This window comes from Molothrus aeneus, chromosome 15 (assembly GCF_037042795.1).
Source record: "Molothrus aeneus isolate 106 chromosome 15, BPBGC_Maene_1.0, whole genome shotgun sequence".
NCBI lineage: Eukaryota > Metazoa > Chordata > Aves > Passeriformes > Icteridae > Molothrus > Molothrus aeneus.
In genome coordinates this window covers 10525643-10544359 of record NC_089660.1, presented here as the reverse complement: position 1 = coordinate 10544359, position 18717 = coordinate 10525643, and the positions used below count along the sequence as shown (strand labels likewise).

Genomic DNA, 18717 nt, shown 5'->3' with positions numbered 1-18717 from the left:
TCTGTTTTACACAGCACCCAGTGCACTAACAGGCACTCAGGCAATTAAGACCTAATCATGGTATAAATCAAGTACATAAGTACCTGTCAACAGGTCATCAGGACTGGTGTTCCTCTTGGGCAAAGCTGTGTTCAAGGAGGTCAATGCAGCTAAATGGCCCAAGGCCTTCAAGGCAGAGTGTTTTTCAATAGCCCCTCATGAAGTCTCTTTTGCAGGGGGGACCGGCCCACGCTGCCAGTTCCCATCTCCCACCCATCTGCAGACAAGCCCACCAAAATATCTTGGTACTTCTATTGATTTTTTTAGTGGTATAAAAAAATATTTAATGATAAGAATATGTTAACCATCACAGATTCCAAATGAGGGACTTGAGAGTTTTGCTTCCAGTTTGAAAGTGGATGGTTTCTGAACAGGTACTTCCTTTCAGAAAGTGAAAATATTGAGAGAAATACTAGGACAAACCAGCATTTCTATCCTACTGCTGTTTAACCTCAGTGATGAATGGCAAATGCATCTGATCTTGACACTGGAGTCTTAGTGGGCAACCAAGGATTATTTTTCCCATGATTGTAGTGTCAGAACATCCTACTGACATATGAGTGTATAAGATAATGAAAAGATCATTAATTCAATTTAGATCAATTTTGATTAATCACCATGATTAATTAATAATTTAGTAACTAGGAATTAAGTGTGAATTGGTGGAGAACCAAAAGGATAGTGAAAGAAATTGCCCACAAGGAAATGTAGTCTCTTTTTGACAAAGTCGAAAGGCAAATATGAATTGAAACATTTTTTTGAGTCTATATAAAATTTCTGTGTTGTAAAAAAAAATATCAGAGTAACAAATGTGCAGCACTTTAATGTCAGATTTGACTGTCATTGGAACTGTTCACAAGTAGTGTGGACAATCTAAATTATACTTCATTTTCTAAGTATGATATATAACCATTAGGATACTTTAGAAAAACACATCACCGGAACTTGGGCTGGAGAGGGAACAAAGGGAACATCTTTGGAAGGTCCAAGTGGGATTTTTTTCAAGTGAATGTTATTCCAATACTTTGCGACAAACAGGAAAAAGTGAGGTCTGTTACACATCTTTCACAGCCTATATATAAACCAGCCTCAAGAATATTTACCTGAACATATATATACACTTTTTTTTTTTTAATATTCTTAAAAAAGTAATATTTGCTTGATCTATGACACAATGAACATCTCTACAGGGAAAACTTACCATAGGCATAATAAAATACTCAAGAAGTCATAAAAGATAACACGAGAGCAGTGTTTGGCCTTGGTAAAACACATTTAGGATGGCTGCAATGTATGGATACAGCTTTGTTCAAGAAAGGAGCTGTGCATATTTAAAGGTACTTACAAAGCTGGTCTTCTCCTTTCTTTGACATGGGATATGTTTCCTAATGGGATGAATACAAAATCATGGACACCATGCATTGCTGAAGGAAGGCTATGCTCATCTGTTTCACATGTCTGTGTTGCAATGATGGAAGAGTCTCTTCTAACTCCTATGGCTCATAAGTGAAAGAAATGTAGGATTCAGCACATGGATGTTGAAGGACAATTTCAAGGACTCCATGGTTAATGAATTCATAGGATTCAGCTCCCTTCTTTGTCTGTCGGAACAGATTTTTATATTCTCTATAGAACTGAAATGGTGTAAAATACTTCAGGTCTACAGCCATGCTAGAATGCTGCTCTTCTGATAAAGTTAAACATTTAAAGCAAAGATTGCCAGTGTTATTCTGTATCCTTCTTGCTTAAAATCCCTCTATGTTGTGGAATGGGTGTCTTAAAGCATCTGTGGAGGGAAATAATTACACCACTACCTATCACTGCATATGTTCAAGGGCAGCTTTCTACAGACTCTGGGCAACAAGGTGCTTGGCAAACCAAGCTGGGTCTGTCCAGAGGCCAATGGGTGGCTCCAATGCTACTGATATTTTACCTGCAGAGAGGTTTCACCCACCTGAAGACCCTATTTTCCAAGAGATGGCTACAACTGCTTGGATGGCACCACTTCTTGCCTGGCTCTGCTGCCACAGCTGCTTTTGCCCTTGTTACTTCATGGTGATGGATATAGAAAGTTAGAAAAATGCAAATAGAAAAGTTTTTTATATCTTCCAAGTGTGCAAATAAATGGCTGTATGTTTTTATGGGAACTCGACTGAAATTTCTCAATGCCAGCTGTTGCATTCTTGGATAATTCAACTGCTTTTACATGAATGTCTTTGCTCATAACTAAAAGATAATTGACTATAAAGAAGTGTACTATAAACAGCAAGGAAAAAAAAAAAACAAAGAAAAGTTGTTTCCTAGTTGTTCTGAAAAGAAACAGACAAATTAAGGCTATGACTAGAAAATGAGTGAGTTCTCTATTAAAAATAACCTCTATTATTTTAACTGTTATTTTATGAAGAACCAAGTGATTCCAGTGCTCCTAAATATTTAATGAGGGAAACCAATGATTTCTAGAACTGTTGCTGTCTCCTATGGGAATAACCATAACTAATTCTCTACCCTCAAAGAGTAGATTTTGCATATTGTTCCCAAACTGACCACACTCATGAGCCGTTGAAAGACTAATGCCACCTTCTCAACAAAATTGTTTACATAAACTCTGACCCCCCTGTCAGTATTTTCCAGCTTTTACCCAGGCCTGGATGGGTAATGGCCTGGATATTTCATGGCAAATTTCTCAAATACAATCACACAAATGTGCACTGGAAGAGGGGGGACTCCTCCCATTGCCTTCAGTAGGACCAAGAGCAAAATGAAGCGCAGAAGCAAGCGAGCTGACAGTTACTATTTCTGTGATGCCTCCTTCTGAAATCACATCAGCGAATCCTCTCAAAGCCATCCTGCAGAGAAAACTGATCAGTTTTCATTAAATCACTCTCCTAGGATTCTGTGGGTTGAAAACTGCTCTGATGTTTACTTTCCCTCATCATCCAAAGGTGAATATTCAAATGTGAATAGTCCTCGCTGCTGCTGTCTCCTGTGCTGGGGTGGGGTAGTCAGTGCAGCCAACAGGCAAGGGATACAGGGAAGAAAACTGATTTTAGGACAGAACATAAAAGCTTCTCAGTATGGAAAGTCAAAATCTGTTTTGTTCTACAGAATTATTAGGTTTCGCGGCTTGTATGATATCTCAGTGGAGATATTATTTGCTTCCCAGCATTTTTCTCATAACCAGAAATCATACCCACAAATAAAAAATATCCCTTCAAAACCACTTCCTATTAGCAGAGCATACTTTATATTATAAAACTTGCAAGTAGACCAGTGTTGTACCATGAAGCCTATACAGCGTTTTTTTGTCTTTTTGTTTTCCCAGTGTAAAAATATACAATGCTACTGCTCATTTCCTGCAGTGTAAAGGTCCAACTGGTCCTTGCCTGCTGAAGGCTCCACTGCTACTGCCCTTTCATACCTCCCCAACCCAGACCACTGTGTTACCCCTCCTTATACCTGAAACCTCACAGCGTAACGTATTTTGCCTCCCATTTATAACAAACAATGAATCTTTAGCTGGTGTAATGAGATACTGTCCAAATAATCCACTGTCTTTCATAATTCTGTTGTAGCTGCTCCAGGGCCAGTCTTTGGACGCGATAGGGTCCTTTAAATTCTTCAGTACATTCATCCTCCCCGTTGACAGCTCCACAAATAGCACATCTGTTTGCAAATGTGAAGTAGCGTATATATAGTACTGATTGCCTTCAGTGAAAGAGGGCTGAAATGTCAGATCGGACACGTGTATGTTTGTTTTCAAGTCATAAATCAACTTGATTTCCCCCCGGACAGTGAGGACCTGCACGGTGATGGTGCCGCTGGCGCGGTCGGCACTGACCAGGTAGCGCCCGTCGGGGGAGACGTGGGGCGCGCCCGCCACACGGCCGTTGGGGCCGACCACGGCGTCGGTGACGCTGTCGATGATGAGCTGCAGAGAGGCGGCCCCTGGGCGGCTCCTCCTGCACTGCACGAAGTAGTAACCACCCAGGTGAGTGTAGGCCATGGCCTGAGGCACGCAGCCGTAGGCCTTGAGGTGGATGGTCTTGATGTGCGTCACAGTCTCCAGGTCGATCTTGTGGACCACGTGCTTGGAATGGTTGAAAATGAAGCCAAACCTGAAATGGAAAACAAGGCACTGAGGTCACCTCTGGAGATGTGGTGACATGCTGGAGCAAAGACAACAGTCAGCAGAGTTGGGCACCTTTTATTCTGTTGGTTTTGGAAGCGTGTGCAATAATGCTGTCTCTTTTTGTAAGAAATGTCTTATTTTAGTGCTTTTAAAACATCCTAGAAGGAGGGATATATATCAGTTCAAATCAGCAACCTGATCCTGGAAATTTGAACATTTGCTTAGCTGTTTGAATTTTTGAGAGCTGAAATCTTCTTTTGGGATTTAAAAATTGGGCACAAAATATTGGGATATGTAAATGAAACAGCAGCTTTATATTGGGAACTTATTGGGAACTTTTTGGGAAGACCAATTTCTATAGAAGTGAAATCAAGGTTTGGGTGTTCAGTAGGCTAACACTGACCAGGGTTTGTACTTAATTTGTCTGAGATTATAGTCATGAAATTCAATATATATGGAAACATTCAATCCCAAAATAGAAAAGCATTCAATACAAAGCATATTGCTGCCAGGTTGGGGCCAGAGAGTAATTATATAAATAAATAATTATAAGTAATAAATAATTATGAGTAATTATATATAATAAGTATAGATGTGTACAATATAATGCAAAACCACTGAATGAAGACCATATCCAATCTCATCTCTTAACTGACAGCACCAGAGGGAAGCTGTGGTGTGTGTTTGGTACCCGTGGTGCCTGGGAACCCCTGCAGGAGATGGCAAGGCTGTGGTGCAGAGCAGACTCTTAAAAACCATCCTGCCAGCCCAGGGAAGGTGTAAAACATTTCTTGAGGAACATAACCAGGGTGCCCTAAAGATAAGGGGTCTTCATTTTCTGTCTCAAGACAGGGCAAAAAACAGTGAGCAGAGGATAAATGTTCCGTAAAAGATATATACTGCAGCACATCTGACCTTTGCTGAAGACAAGAAAAGGTTAAGAATAGCCAAGAAAGGTTTCTGCTTAATTTGAGAGGGAGCCCTTAGAAACAGCCTGCTTGTGTTCCACTGGATTCACTGACACTGACTTACAAAAACTAATTTTACATCAACTGTCTTTTCATCCATTCAATGCAGACAGAGGGAAATGAAGTGAGTGCTTAGTGTTGTATGTCTTCCTCAGAAGATGTAAAATTGCCTTGTGAAATGTGGAGAACAACGTGCTTCTGTGCAGAAAATACATATTTTGCTTGAAACACTAGGTTTATTTCTTTATTCTTAATCCATCTGTCAATGAGACACTCAGCAATGATTTCACTTCTAAAGAATGAGCCAGTGTAGTGTGTGATCCCATGAAAATCACTGGGCTAAGCCTTTCATTTCCCCATTATACTCACATCCATTAGAGGCTTCACAAAGTATCTGCAGTGGAGAGTCGTAGTGCACTGTGTGTGTGGAAATTGGATATGACACTTGTATTTCTCCTGGATGAATGAATTTTAAGTACACTTTAAAAAGTGCTTTCCCTTACAGCTCTTTTTTTCCCCCCAAGACTTCCTTAGTACTTGGCCAAATGCCTGAAGAACTTAAGAAATTATCCTTATCATAAACTTCCGTTTAAAGAAGTGGGTCAGGATATATTTTATGTGCCCACAGTTGCAGAAGAAGCTCAGCCCTTTCATGAAATCTGTGATCTGAAATCTCAAAGCAAACCTTGTGCTTAGAGAGTTTTTAATAGACAACAGTCTACCCTTGTAACTAATAAAAATGGATACATTTCTAGATATCCATCTAAAATAAGAGGCAGCTGAAATACATATGCAGGAGTATTTGCATACAAACATTATTTGGCTAGTGGAAGAAATTGCTTAAATGTTCACCTTCCTGGGAAAGGCTGGTACTGCCATTTATTGTTTCTGAGTGGAGAATTTAGAAAATCATCCCAATGAGTCTCATTAGCCTGCAAGCAATTATTTTTTTCTGTGCTGAGGGTGAGAGAGAACAGACAAAGAACTGGCCCTGAACAAATGCAACAGGAAATCAGGGACAGCATCTCCAGCTTTGCATATGGAAAACTATGGACAGTAATCTATATTTATTATTTCAGCCAACTAATCACACTGAAGCAAAAGGACAATTAAACAAACAAAAATGTGTAACTGTTCCACCTTCCTGTCTTTGAATCCAGTTCTCACCTTCTCAGCTCAGGCTTTAACATTCAGCAGAGTCATTCACCTTCTAGCACTAATATTAGCCATAATGAAATTGTGAAAGAAAACTGGAAATATGAAGTAGGGAGAAATTACAAATGACAGCCATGAGGCATGCATCATTATTTAGTGTTTCAGCAGGAAAAATTATTTATTTTGGAACAGATTCAACATATAATCATTTAAGTGTAACCCCTTCTCTCTCGGTGTTTCCTGCAGGAAACCTAAGATGACTGTAATGAGTTACATTATGGTTTTTGAGTGTTTAACTTAGTTAAACTATATAGAGGACAGAAGATGGTTAAACAGTTGTTATAACATGGAAATAATAGTATAAATTGCTGTGCAGTTATCATCAATTTTGATAATGTTAATGGGAGGCTTCCTGTGCCTGCTGGGAAGCAGCCAGTATTACTCCAGGTTATTAGTATGTTAGTTACACAACCTCATTAACCACTACATCACATTAACATTCAAAACTGATAGTTCATGGACGTTTGTTTTTTTTAATCTGCAGGGCATACAATTTTTCTGCTCCAGCCATAAAGCTCACACAGAGATTCAATACTTGAACAAGTTGGGAGCATGTGAAAGAACCAGATTTTATGCTTCAGGCAGAGTACATTTTTACCAGTTCAAGCAATATATCCTTGACACAGATTTCTGCTCAGATGTGTAACAGTTTTGTGGCAAGGAAGGTGTATTTTGGGCTATCAAATTCCTGGCACAAGTAAGCCAGGGCAGTGTGCCATAAGCTGCAAGGAGGGATGGCTGACTAAGGTGAGGTTTGAATGCCTGTGCATGGTCTCAGGGAAGTCCAGGACTATTTCTTACTGTTTTACTGATTAGCTGAATAACTACTGGCAATTTCCTCAACCATTTCTCCACTTCATGTGTGAAAATGGGGATGAATGTAGTTAAGGTTCATCACAAATTCATTTATTCATTCACTCATTCATTCACTCATTCATTTCTTCATTCATATCTGTAAAGTGCTTTAAGGTTATGAGAAAGGAGCAGCATGGTCACCATTATTATTCATTAAAAGAATATCTCACCTAACATGATTAATAATAAGATTTGTAGGTGGTATAAAAAAATCTTCCACTCCTTCAAAGGGTGTGTGGATAACATGTGGATCTTCTCCAGTGCTTGCCTCTGGAATCACCTACAATAAATACACACAAGGTTGAGCACAGGATAAGCACTGAGTAAGGCAGAAAGGTAAATACAGATTAGAGACATGCACGGTAAGAGTGGCTCCTTCCAGGCTCTAGTAGACTCAACTGATTAATGATTTCAAAACACTGTTTGGTGTAGTTGTCTTGAAAAGGTGTGCAAGCAAACAGTATTTGAGGCATGACATTTGTAAGGTAAGTACACAACTTGACTCTTATAAGTTGTTTACATCTTGAGAAAGAGCAGTCAAGCAGGAGCTGAAGCAGTATGACAACAGTAGGACCATAATAATTTATCCCTCACTGTCTAAAGTAAACATTTACTCCATGGTCATATTTATTAATCTCACTTAAATGAACAGTGATAATTTACCACCCTGAAGGATCAAACACTAACTCACGGCAGTTAATTATCACTTTGAAGGAGCAAAACTGTTCATCCATCAATATAAAGTCCAGGGAGGAGTGAAGAAGCTCCCTTTGGCTGTCCCCTGGTCCTGTCCTCCAGCACAGCACAGATCTCCATGGACAGGGGAACTCAGCTCCTCCACTGCTCCAGAAAGGAAAAGTGTTCAAAAATTAAAATGTTAAACGCTCAAATTGTTTGCTGGGTTTAAGATGACTTTAGTCCATTCATTAGGACCTTCTGCTGCTCTAATCTGCAGCAGTTGTTGCTTTGAATTTATAGCTACATAACTCATGAAAGACATGCTAAATCCCTAAAAGGTTTATTTCAGACAGCTGTTCTGGTCATGCCATTTAGATTTCTTCCAATTAGATTGCTCAAGAAGGATGCCCAGCCTAGCACAGTGCTTTCAAGAAGCCAGACATTTGCTTCCAACAAGCCAGTAATGGCCAAACAACAGCATCGCCTTAGCTGGCTGCACAGGCAGTTTGATAAATCCCTGACTTCCAGAGGTTTACACCAACCTCTGCAGCAGCATCTTCATTAAAAGAAGGTATTTTATTGCATTTCTGCAACTGAACACTGCAGGTTTTAAGGAGGAACTTTGCCCAATTAGTCACTGCCCATCTTTTAGGAAAGAAGGTCAGAAAAAAGAAAGGATCTGCTGATGATGATGCTAATCTCATCTCTATGTGTGTAACTGCACATCATAAAGATAACAGAAAGGACTATCTGAGACCTGGAACTTTCTAACAAGTTTCCAACTGTGCAGATGGTGTGTTCTCCCTAATAACGACATGCTTGTGCCATCTCTCCTTTAATTACAGAAACTTCTCACAGCTGGATGGAAGAAATTAAGTCAGAAAGGGTAAAAAGAGCCCATTTTGTCTCCTTATACCCTGTACAGGAAACTCACATCCCTAGATGAGACAACCTGTTGTTGCTGCCCTGGAAACCTTCATTTATATGTCTCCATTCTGGTTTTGGCATCTTTTCCTAAAATTGCCTGTGATGAGTAGCTGGTCCAGTGTTTATTATTGACAGTCAGCACCGGATGGAGCCTGTGGATGGTAAGGATGGCCCATCCCATCTTCATGGGGCAGTATCCCCAGCAGAAGCCTTGGGTAGCCTCACAATTAATGCAGACTCCAATTTGTTGGTTTTTAGGTCAGAAAGCACAGCCCCTCTTTTTCTCTGCCTGCTGGGAAATGCTTTAATGTAGACTTAGCTGCAAACACTTCTGGCAGAGGGACTATTCACATGGCACCTCCTTCCAGAAAGGCTGGGCAGCAAGTGCCAGAAAGCCACCACCAGAGAATGGGATGTCTGGATGGATCAAATCAGATCCATCAACTGGTGTCAACTCTGTCATACATCATACAGCAGCAGAAAAATGCCCCACTAGATGGCAATTCTCCATGATCTCTGTGCTGTCAACAGAAGAGTAAATCTGCCAAGGTGATGCAGAAGTGGAAGCTAATTTGGGTGTCCAAACTCATGTGCAGTGCTGTGTCCCAGTGTCACTGTGGGTCTGGTGGTGCTGAGCATGGAGGAGTTCCACAGATATCACTGGCACCCTGCACTGGAATCACTAACATCCAATAACACAATTTGTCCCTGAGGTTTTACTTCTTCTGGTTTGTTGTTTTTTTTTTTTTTTCCTTCATGCCCTAGAGAGGCCCTTCTTGCATTTTACTGTGAGAGACTCACAGAATCACAGAATTGTTAAGGATGGAGAAGCCTTCTGAGATCATTAGGTCCAACTATTTCCCCAGCACTGCCAAGCCCAGCACTGAACTGTGTCCCAGTTCTACAGGTCTTTTCCATCCTTCCAGGGACACTGACTCCACCATTGCCCTTGGCATCCTGTTCCAGGGCTTGAGAAAGTTATCAGTGAAGAAATTTTTCCTAATACCAACCTCAACCTTACCATGGCATAACTTTAAGCCATTTCCTCTTGTCCCATCACTTCTTACATGGGAGAAGAGACTGACTTTTATCTGGCTCCAACCTCCCTTCAGGGAATTGTAGAGACTGGTAAGGTCTCCCCTGAGCTCCCTCACCTGCTCCTTGCCAGACTTGTGCTCCAGACCCTTCCCCAGCTCTGTTGCCCTTCTCTGGACACATCCCAGCACCTCAATGTTTGTCTTGTAGTGAGAGCCCAAAACTGAACCCAGGATTTGAGGTGCTTCAGCAGTGTTGCAGAGCACAGCAGTCTTGTCCTGCTCACAGCCAGCTGCCAGCCCTTGCTGTGCAACTTTTTGGCACTTGGCTCTGTCACCAGTCTTAAAACAAATCAGACCTTGGCACAAAGCAGCCCTGCTATCAGCCTGTGGCACAGTCATTGCTCAAAAACAAATTAAACAGCAGGAAAAATATGTGAGGATGGACAGAGGAGGGGTGAATAAAACACATTGGATATGCAAATGAAACAGCAGCTTTATATCCAGACCATTAAATGTGGCTAATTACCTGCAACCCACCAGCCACCAGTGTGTTACCAGTGATGCTGAGCCCAGGAAGAGCAAAGGCTCCAAGGTGAAGGACTTACCTGCAGTGTGGGTGATGATTTCCTCATGTCCCCCCAGCTGAGCACCCACACTTGGTCGTGGGACTTGTCATAATGTAACTTGGTTGGTAATGGGTCCACATCCAAGGACTTAAAAAAACCCAGAGAGAGCTATTTACACAGTGACTCAAATGAACATGACAAAGATCACATCAGTTCCCTGCAGGCATTTTCATGCACCACTGTTATGTTCCCTGTGCAGCTTTGCCTTCAAATCAAGTGGGGGATCAGCAGCAGTTGAAAAATTTGGCTGTTTGGTGACATTTTCTGGGTAGGCATCACTCCATCCTCTGCTGTTACTTATAGCCAGAAGATCAAGGGCCAATTTCTGCCTGAATTGTACCCACACCAGCTCTTTCCATTTATAAGCATTCTTTCCAAACTTTACAACCCAGGTCAGGCAGCTAAGCCAGGAATTCATCCCAGTGCTATTTTACCAGACTCACTGTGAGCTTGGCTGCAGAGGCAGCCCTGAGTCTGTGATCTCCAGCCCACAGAGGAGTTTATTCTGCCAGTGAGGTCACAGAACAGTGAACTCCATGTGATGCCACTGGTGAAAGCAACACAGGCCCAGATATTTATTGATCAGCAGATCTTTGCTCAGCAGATCCACTGGGCAAAGATCTAATTTTTTTGTCTATATCAAGTCTTTTGTCATCAGTGAATAATGTGTTCACTTGTAAGTACCTGTATGGCTTTTTGAGTCTGGATATCAATTATCATTACTCTGCTCTGCTTTGGCTGTGTCACATAAATGTACTTGTCTCTGACATTGACTGCTGAAGCCCAGAGGCAGGACTGAGTGTCTTCACCTTCCACTCTAGGACAGATCTCCTCCTGAGGGGTTAAAAAAAGAGAAGGTTTAATTTTTACAAGTTCAGGGCCTGGAGCAGCAAGAAGCTTAAACTTGTAAACTGCAGGAAAAAATCCCTGGAGATTCCATTAGGGTGATATTTCTCCCCTTTCTTTCCTGGAAAACATGAAATAATTAATTTATCAGGTACCACACTTCAGTCTAGCTCTATGCAATGACATTAAACAGCTGGACCTCCTGCAAACCTGTATTGAATTTAAATAACCACAGAGCCTATGGATTGATCTTTTGAAGCATGCTGTGGTTCATCAAGACTTGCAGTGCTGTCAGCATTTATTAGCAACAGAACTATCACTCTGTGCTTTGAAAAAACAGTGATTTACATTAATTGAGTCACTGCTTTATATTTTCCATAAAGTCTTCATTTTCTGCACAGGAGTTTGAAGAGTTACTTTTGGTCTCACCACCAACTCTCTGCATGTTTGCTACTTCTCATTGTTCTTCCTTCTGTCAAAATACTTTATTTGAAAGAGCATTTGTGTGGGACCAGGCTGTGGGGAGGAAATGGGGTAAAATGAGAATGAGCACGTATAAATTTCAGTGAACACAACTGTTGATTTTAGACCTTGTGGTGGGTAATATTAAATAATGACCCAATTTACCAAAGGGAAATGTGATTGGAGCTGCATCAGAGCTTGTTCAGGGAAAGAGGAGGTACAACAAAAAACAATGTCAGCATTGTGCCTGCACTGGAGGAATACAGCAGAGTAGAATAGAATAGAATAGAATAGAATAGAATAGAATAGAATAGAATAGAATAGAATAGAATAGAATAGAATAGAATATCTTGAGTTAGAAGTGACCTACGCCATGTGCAACAATTATGGACAGAAAGCTGTCACCTCTAAGCAGCACAGCTCTGCTGGCCGAGTGTCTTGGTGGAGACCACGAGTAAGGGTTGAAGACAAAAGATTCAGTAACTTGGCTGCATTTTCCTTTCTGCTCCTCCAGCCAGGCTGGGAATCAATGCTAAAAGCCAGAAGATGACACAAAAGCCCAGACTGGGGCTTCCAGGAGCCATTCACATAGCCAGCCTTCACACTGCCCTCTTCATCCTCATCTCTCACAACGCAGCACCCACCCAAGCCAAAGGGAGCAGGGAAAAGTTACCAGTCTTTCTGCTACAGGGCTCAGCTGCAGCTGCTCCACCTGCTTTTGGGCCCTCTATGAGCAAATGAAGCAACCTTTTTTGTAGATCTACTCCTAAAGTGGTGACACTGTCTATGTAGCAAACATTCAAGACAGCAAAAGGGAAAAGGGAGGAAAAAATGTCAGCTATCCCTAGACCAAGGGAAGGGTCCTTGGAGATCTGTAGGAATCCCTCAGAGATGTCTCTGAAGAGCAGCCAAGTGATGTTAAAAATCCCTCTCATGCACACCAATGTGCTGACATGATTTCCTTAAGTGCTCTCTCTGTTTTCTTTTCAATCTGTTTCTCCAGGACCACCTCTTCAATATTTACAGTTCTTCAGAAAAGAAACCACAGGATTTCTGTCTTTGTAAAGCTTAGGTGTGGCTCAATAGCATTAAGTCCATGGTAAGGACTAGCCTTGGGGTGAGCATCAGTCTGGACTTCTTCTAAGGTATATTAAAATCTAGTGGAAAAAAACCCAGTATCAACCACAAATTTATTGAGATTTAGAAAATACTTACTACAGACTCATAAGAAGATCTTGACCCAACCTGCAGGGCCCATGACAGCAATTCTAGCCTTTGATTCCTCTCAAAATTGAAATCAAGGCTGAGCCCTTTTTTTCAAGAAGAGCCGCATTCTTTAGCCACATTTTCAACATCCCCTTTTAAAAATTAGAAAGTAAGGAAAGGAGTGACTAAAAAAGCATTTCTGGATGTATTTCAGCACCTGTGTTTTTTTTTTAAGAACTGACAGTTTCATGAGGATATGCCTGCTGTATGTTCCTGTGCAGGAGTACATAACAGGTCACTGAGAACACTGACCTCTCAGAGCCTCCAGGCACGTGTTATCCCACTGGCCATGTTGAGCTCCACTGCCTACAAGCCAGTGCTTGACATTTCTGACACCTGAAAAAATTGTCCTTGTAATTCCTAAAGCAAGGGTTACGTAAATTCTGTGCAGACAGAAAAGTGCCCACAGCAAACACAGACAGTGCAGTCTCTCTCTCAGTGCAGAAGATGCAGAGGATCTTCATGGCACAACCATTTTCTGCTGCAGTTTAACACAGCAAAGCACTTCCAAAGAGCAGAAAGTGGCCCAAAGTAACTCACTTATTTGCCTATGGAGCCATCAGTAAAAGGAGCACCAGTGAATGATGTGCACAACTCTCTGCTGTTGACTTTTGTACCTTCCCTAAAGCCCAGTTACAAATTTGGGGCATGGATAAGTAAACAGATCAAAAGGACAAATGAAAATCTTTGCTTTTGTGATAACTGGCCAAATTCTCTGCAGCGTGTCAGTAAATCTTCCATGTCAGCCTTAGGACTGACATGGATCCCCTGATTTTCAAGAGAAGATGCTATACCTCAGGGATGCTGCATGAAGCCCACTAAGCTCCAACATCCCTGTGGCAAACAGGTCCTTTAGCAATAACAACCTTTGAAGAGATTAAGAGAAAGTTTCCCAGCTGTCAGCTGTAGCTGCTGGGTTCAGGACTTACATAACTTGTGAAAATCCTCTCTTCAGGCCTGATGTGTCTCCGGATTTCACATTCGTTTGGCTGAAGGACTGTGATCCCATCATCAGAAAAGACATAGAACATATTCCCAACACTCAGGCCTTAAAGGGAGATAAAGAAGAAGGAGTTGGATTTTTTTTGGTATGTATCCATAGCTGTTAGGACTTTTTTAAAGAACTTGTCCTCCTTTCCCGACAAACAAAATCTGCCTTACATAAAAGTTGGTCATTTGGATGCAGTTGGAGCATTCACAAATCAAATTTCATGTCACAACAAGGGCTTCAAGGAGTGAAGAAGTACAAACACATTCAAAAATGCATTGCCTTGGTGGCGGTGGTTGTACCCAAATAATTATGGCTGGGTCTTGTAAATAGGTACCAAAACAGGATTTGATCCCAAGAAGCCTCTCTGTTGCACTGCTACTCCCCTCAGATTATTAATTTGTTTTTTTTTTCTATGATTTCATTAAAAACAGCTTGACAATAATTTGAGAATGGAAAGACAAGCTTTAGTTAAAATTAAAGTGAAGGTCATCCTGTTACAGGCAACATGACCACTGGTAACTCTGATGTTAAATGGAAGTGTTTAGCATCTGTACCATGAATGAAAATATATAGATTTCTTTTTTTTTTCTTAAAATATCTGAAAGAACTAACTACAGCCACCAAAATAAATACATTTTTGAAATATTGCAAACTAATTCACGAATGTGGAGTAGTTCAGCATTGCATTAGCACTCATTTATCCAACCAGGGCATTCCAGGAGATTTGGAAAACTGGCTGATTGTCATTGCTTTGCCATTAGGAGATTGTGTTTTATCACTTCTGTCATGCTACACAGAATTGCAGTGACAAGATCTTTAAGAAATGTTCAGGATCCTTTCAAACCCTCTAGTTTCAAAGATCCAATCATTCCATTTTTCACACCACCACCACCACTAAGTGTTTGCAATGACCACTGTCACCCCTACCAGTGTTGATAGTGTACTTTATCTGCCAACAATATGGTGATGCTATAATTTGTATCTTTTAATTGATTCCATTTTTTCCCATGGAGAAATAAAGTCCCCATTCTATGGCTCTGAACAGCATTCAGTGTTAAAAATTCCCTTTGCTGGTCCTGTGGTGACAGCTCTAAGTACTGCTCACAGAGACAGTGTTTCTCACATTTCTTAACTGTCTGCAGGATTGAGATCTAAATCATCACAGGAAATTTGACAGTAAAAATAGGGATAATTTGGACAAATGCATTTTTGGAAAATGTTGTAAAACACATTGTATTTAGTAAGGCTAGAAGGGTGTTTTTGTTGCTAAGCCCCCTTCTTTTGATGCCAAATAAGTAATTTCAGAGCACAATGTGTCAGCATGTGGTGTTTGCTGTACTGACATGGTTCAAGTTGAGTCTCTGAACCATAGCACAGAAATCCCCCAGTCAGGGCACCAGGTGGGTACAAGAGCTGTGATCCTCAAATGTGATTGCATAGGGCAGGATCATGCATGTAGGAGAAAAAGCTCCATTGAGAGTTATTTCATGGACTAAGGGTTATTTTTCCCCAAGTATATTGGTAATACATTTCATTCAGGCACTTTGGACCAAAACCTGCACCCCCAGCATCCACAAAACTCCCACCTGCTTTCGTGGGATTTGATGAACACTCAGAGGGCAGAATCTGACCCTGGCCTGGAATGAGTGCCGACATTTCATGGGTAAAGGATTTTAATCCTCAGAAGTGAAAACAGGCAGGCAATCAATTATGACTACTGTGAAGATGCTTATTATTATTTTCATGCACAAGAGTAGCGTGATTTTGTATGGTGATCCTGTTACAATGAGGGTGTATTTAAGAAGACCTGAATTACCCACAAAAATACTTTGATTAAAAATTTTACACCAATAGGTTTAGAGTCAGAGACTTGGCAAATTCTACTACTTATTTTACAGTAAAATGAGTCCAAGTTTTTGTGCAGACTGATTAAAATATACTACAAATTCCTGAGAGCATTCAGTTACTCTCTTTTTAAAAAAGTTTGTCAGTTAAAATTAAACCACTTTTTTTCCCCAGAGATTGGTCTTCATACTGATATTTAGACCAAGCAGGATTTTACTAGACAAACTAGGTGTTTTATTGTGACTTATGAAACATTTGCCAAATCTTGGTTGGGGTACATCCTAAACAATCTCATGGACATCAGTAGAACAGAGTCAATTTTTTATTATACTGATGCAACTCCTTGGTGCAGGGAATTGGGAATTATTTCAGTACAGAGGTGGGCAATGAAGTATTTTGTGTTTTTTATAGTAGTAAGGCAGGTACTAAATTGGGAACTCAGGGACTAATGAGGAGTTTTGAAAAATTTTTTCCTTTTGAATTGAGGACATTTCAGGTTAGATGACACAACTAGCTCAAAACCTAAAGGCATTATGAAAGGCAAAATACTTCACCTATATAGCAAAATATCCCTAATATAAAAAAACCCAGTAAGAATGGGGAGGGCTTCTTAAACATAACAGTTCTTATTTGATCCACTCCAGATGAAGTTGGCTCTAACAAAAAAACATTGGGAGGACACCTGATATCAACAAGAGCTTATTTGAGAAATACAGTGTCTCCACCAGTGTACATTTATACATCCCTCCCTTGAGATCAAAGGGCAAATTTTTCACCATGGAATACTCTCCTCTGATCTTATATTTAAATAGTTTTCCTCAACTTAATTTAAATACTTGGAAATATTTTAGAACTTACATTTGGTAATGAAAAAGCTTTCAGGTTTTTAAGTGCATACACTCATATAACTGCTGATTGCCTGCTGTCACAAAATGCCCCTTTTCTCCAGGTATTAAGTAAACAATGCTCACTACAGAAATGAACACTGTCATGAAAAAAAAAAAAAATCTCTGCTTTACATTTGGGCTACTCATGGTTTTCTCTGGACAAAATTAAAAACTATTTCTACATTGAGTAAATACTGCATGTGCTTCCAGCCCCAGGTTTAACTGGCTGGTTGCCCTATGTGCACTCATTTCCTAAGGCATTGCTTGTGGATGGTCTGAAAGGTTTTGAGAACAAACTGACAGACTGACTTTTAAAATGACCAAATACTTGTTTTAAAAGTTTGACTTGCAGCAGAAGTTTTTTCTACACCATATTTTGTTTAGGCATTTTCCCAAGGTTTTAATTACTCCAGACCTTGTGGGGATGAGGTAGTATCATTTTAAAGGAACTCAAATCTACCAATGCATTTGTTAATATTGCTACTTGTACATGGTAAGGAATTGAAAGAATACATTAAAATGTAAAACCAAAAATACCATTCCTGTCTTCCAGCTTCTCTGTGCCAAGATTTCACATGCTGAAGTATATTCTAGAATGAATGTGTCCATCAAATACTACAGAACAACACAAGCAGGGTAATAAACCTGCTTTACAGATACTGAATTGTTTAGGAACATCAATAGCAGATCTGCTTTACTGGCCATGTTTTGCCTCAACATTGCTCATACTTTCATTTAAAATGTGCAAGGTTGATTAGCAGTAAGTCCATCTATTTAGCAAAATTATAATAAGACTTTCTGCAACCAACTTCTCAGCTGTTCTTTAAATATTCCTCTACTTCTACATCTGGTAGGATTATCCAATTGCTTTCTTTAAAAAGGAGCATAAGGGACACTATATATAAACAGCCACGGAGCATCATGCAGGTGATGCTGGACTGATGAGATGCATTAGAGATTTCATTTCCAAGCAGAAGGGAAATGGCAATTCTTAGTGCCCATAATGCCATTTACAGGAACATCAGCAGTGATGACTCCTCACAGCCCTGCACCAGGAACCTGCAGGTGGGGTGCTCAGAAAGAAGTGCTGGGGAGCTCTCCTAGGTGACTGAGCCAGCTCTCTGACCTCAGTGAGCTGCATTTGCCGTGGGTTGGAAGGGACTCTAGAAATAAACCAGTGTATTTGCTCCATGTGGCCAACAGTGGCACTGACAGTGGGCACCAGGTGTTTGCACACCTGGCCCAGGCTGCTCTGGTCACCATGCCCTAGCACCCTCCTTCTGCCCCAAAATCCTTTGTGCCAAGCCCAAGCTACCCAGAACCTCCCTGCTGAGGCTGGAAGCCCAGCTGTTGTTTTGGAGGCACAACTGACAAAGGGGCTTTGCACCCTCCAAAAGCAGAGTGAGCCTGAATCCCTTCTTGGAGGAGGAGGGTGAGGGAGTTTGGGTGTTTGCAGGGGGCAGGGGGACGTGGCTGAGAGCAGTTTGTCACTGCACAGCAACCCTTCCCACACCAAGGTCTCAGCTGCCTCGTAAGGACCTGGCAGGTGTGAGAAAACTGGTTTAAATCTGCACTTGAACCTCAGAACCTTCCTCCAGGGAGTGGGTGTCCTGCTCACAGCCCTCCAGGAGCCCAAGGTCACAGGGTCCCCTCTGCACACCTGGGCTCCTCACCTACAGAGTCAGATGGACAACCTGTGTGAGAGCCCCTTGGGCTGTTGTGTGATGCTTCTTACTGGGTATTTTGGAAATTATGACAGCACATGCATGTACAAGATAAGGTGATTCTGAGGCCCTCCATGATATCTTTGACTCAATTAGCTGCTTAGGATGGGTTTTTGTTTTACTTTGGCTTCCAACATACACAGTTGTTGACCTTGTGAAGGGCACATTGTAACTTTGATCAAACCAGAGCTCTTAACTGCCAATTAAAACAAGGAGAAATGG

General features: G+C 41.0%; 1 protein-coding gene across 4 annotated transcripts in view; it reads right to left on the bottom strand.

Moving 5' to 3' along the window:
* Nucleotides 1–842: 842 nt before the first annotated feature.
* FSTL4 (follistatin like 4) overlaps nucleotides 843–18717 on the bottom strand; it is a 208606-nt gene continuing 190731 nt past the window's right edge. For all 4 annotated transcript variants that reach the window (XM_066560094.1, XM_066560097.1, XM_066560095.1 and 1 more), the window contains 5 exons: nucleotides 13978–14096; nucleotides 11159–11308; nucleotides 10454–10561; nucleotides 7377–7486; nucleotides 843–4154 (listed from right to left, as the gene is read on the bottom strand). In XM_066560094.1, coding sequence (XP_066416191.1) covers nucleotides 3452–4154; nucleotides 7377–7486; nucleotides 10454–10561; nucleotides 11159–11308; nucleotides 13978–14096 — 1190 coding nt within the window. In that variant the 3' untranslated portion in view covers nucleotides 843–3451. The remainder of the gene's footprint in view (nucleotides 4155–7376; nucleotides 7487–10453; nucleotides 10562–11158; nucleotides 11309–13977; nucleotides 14097–18717) is intronic.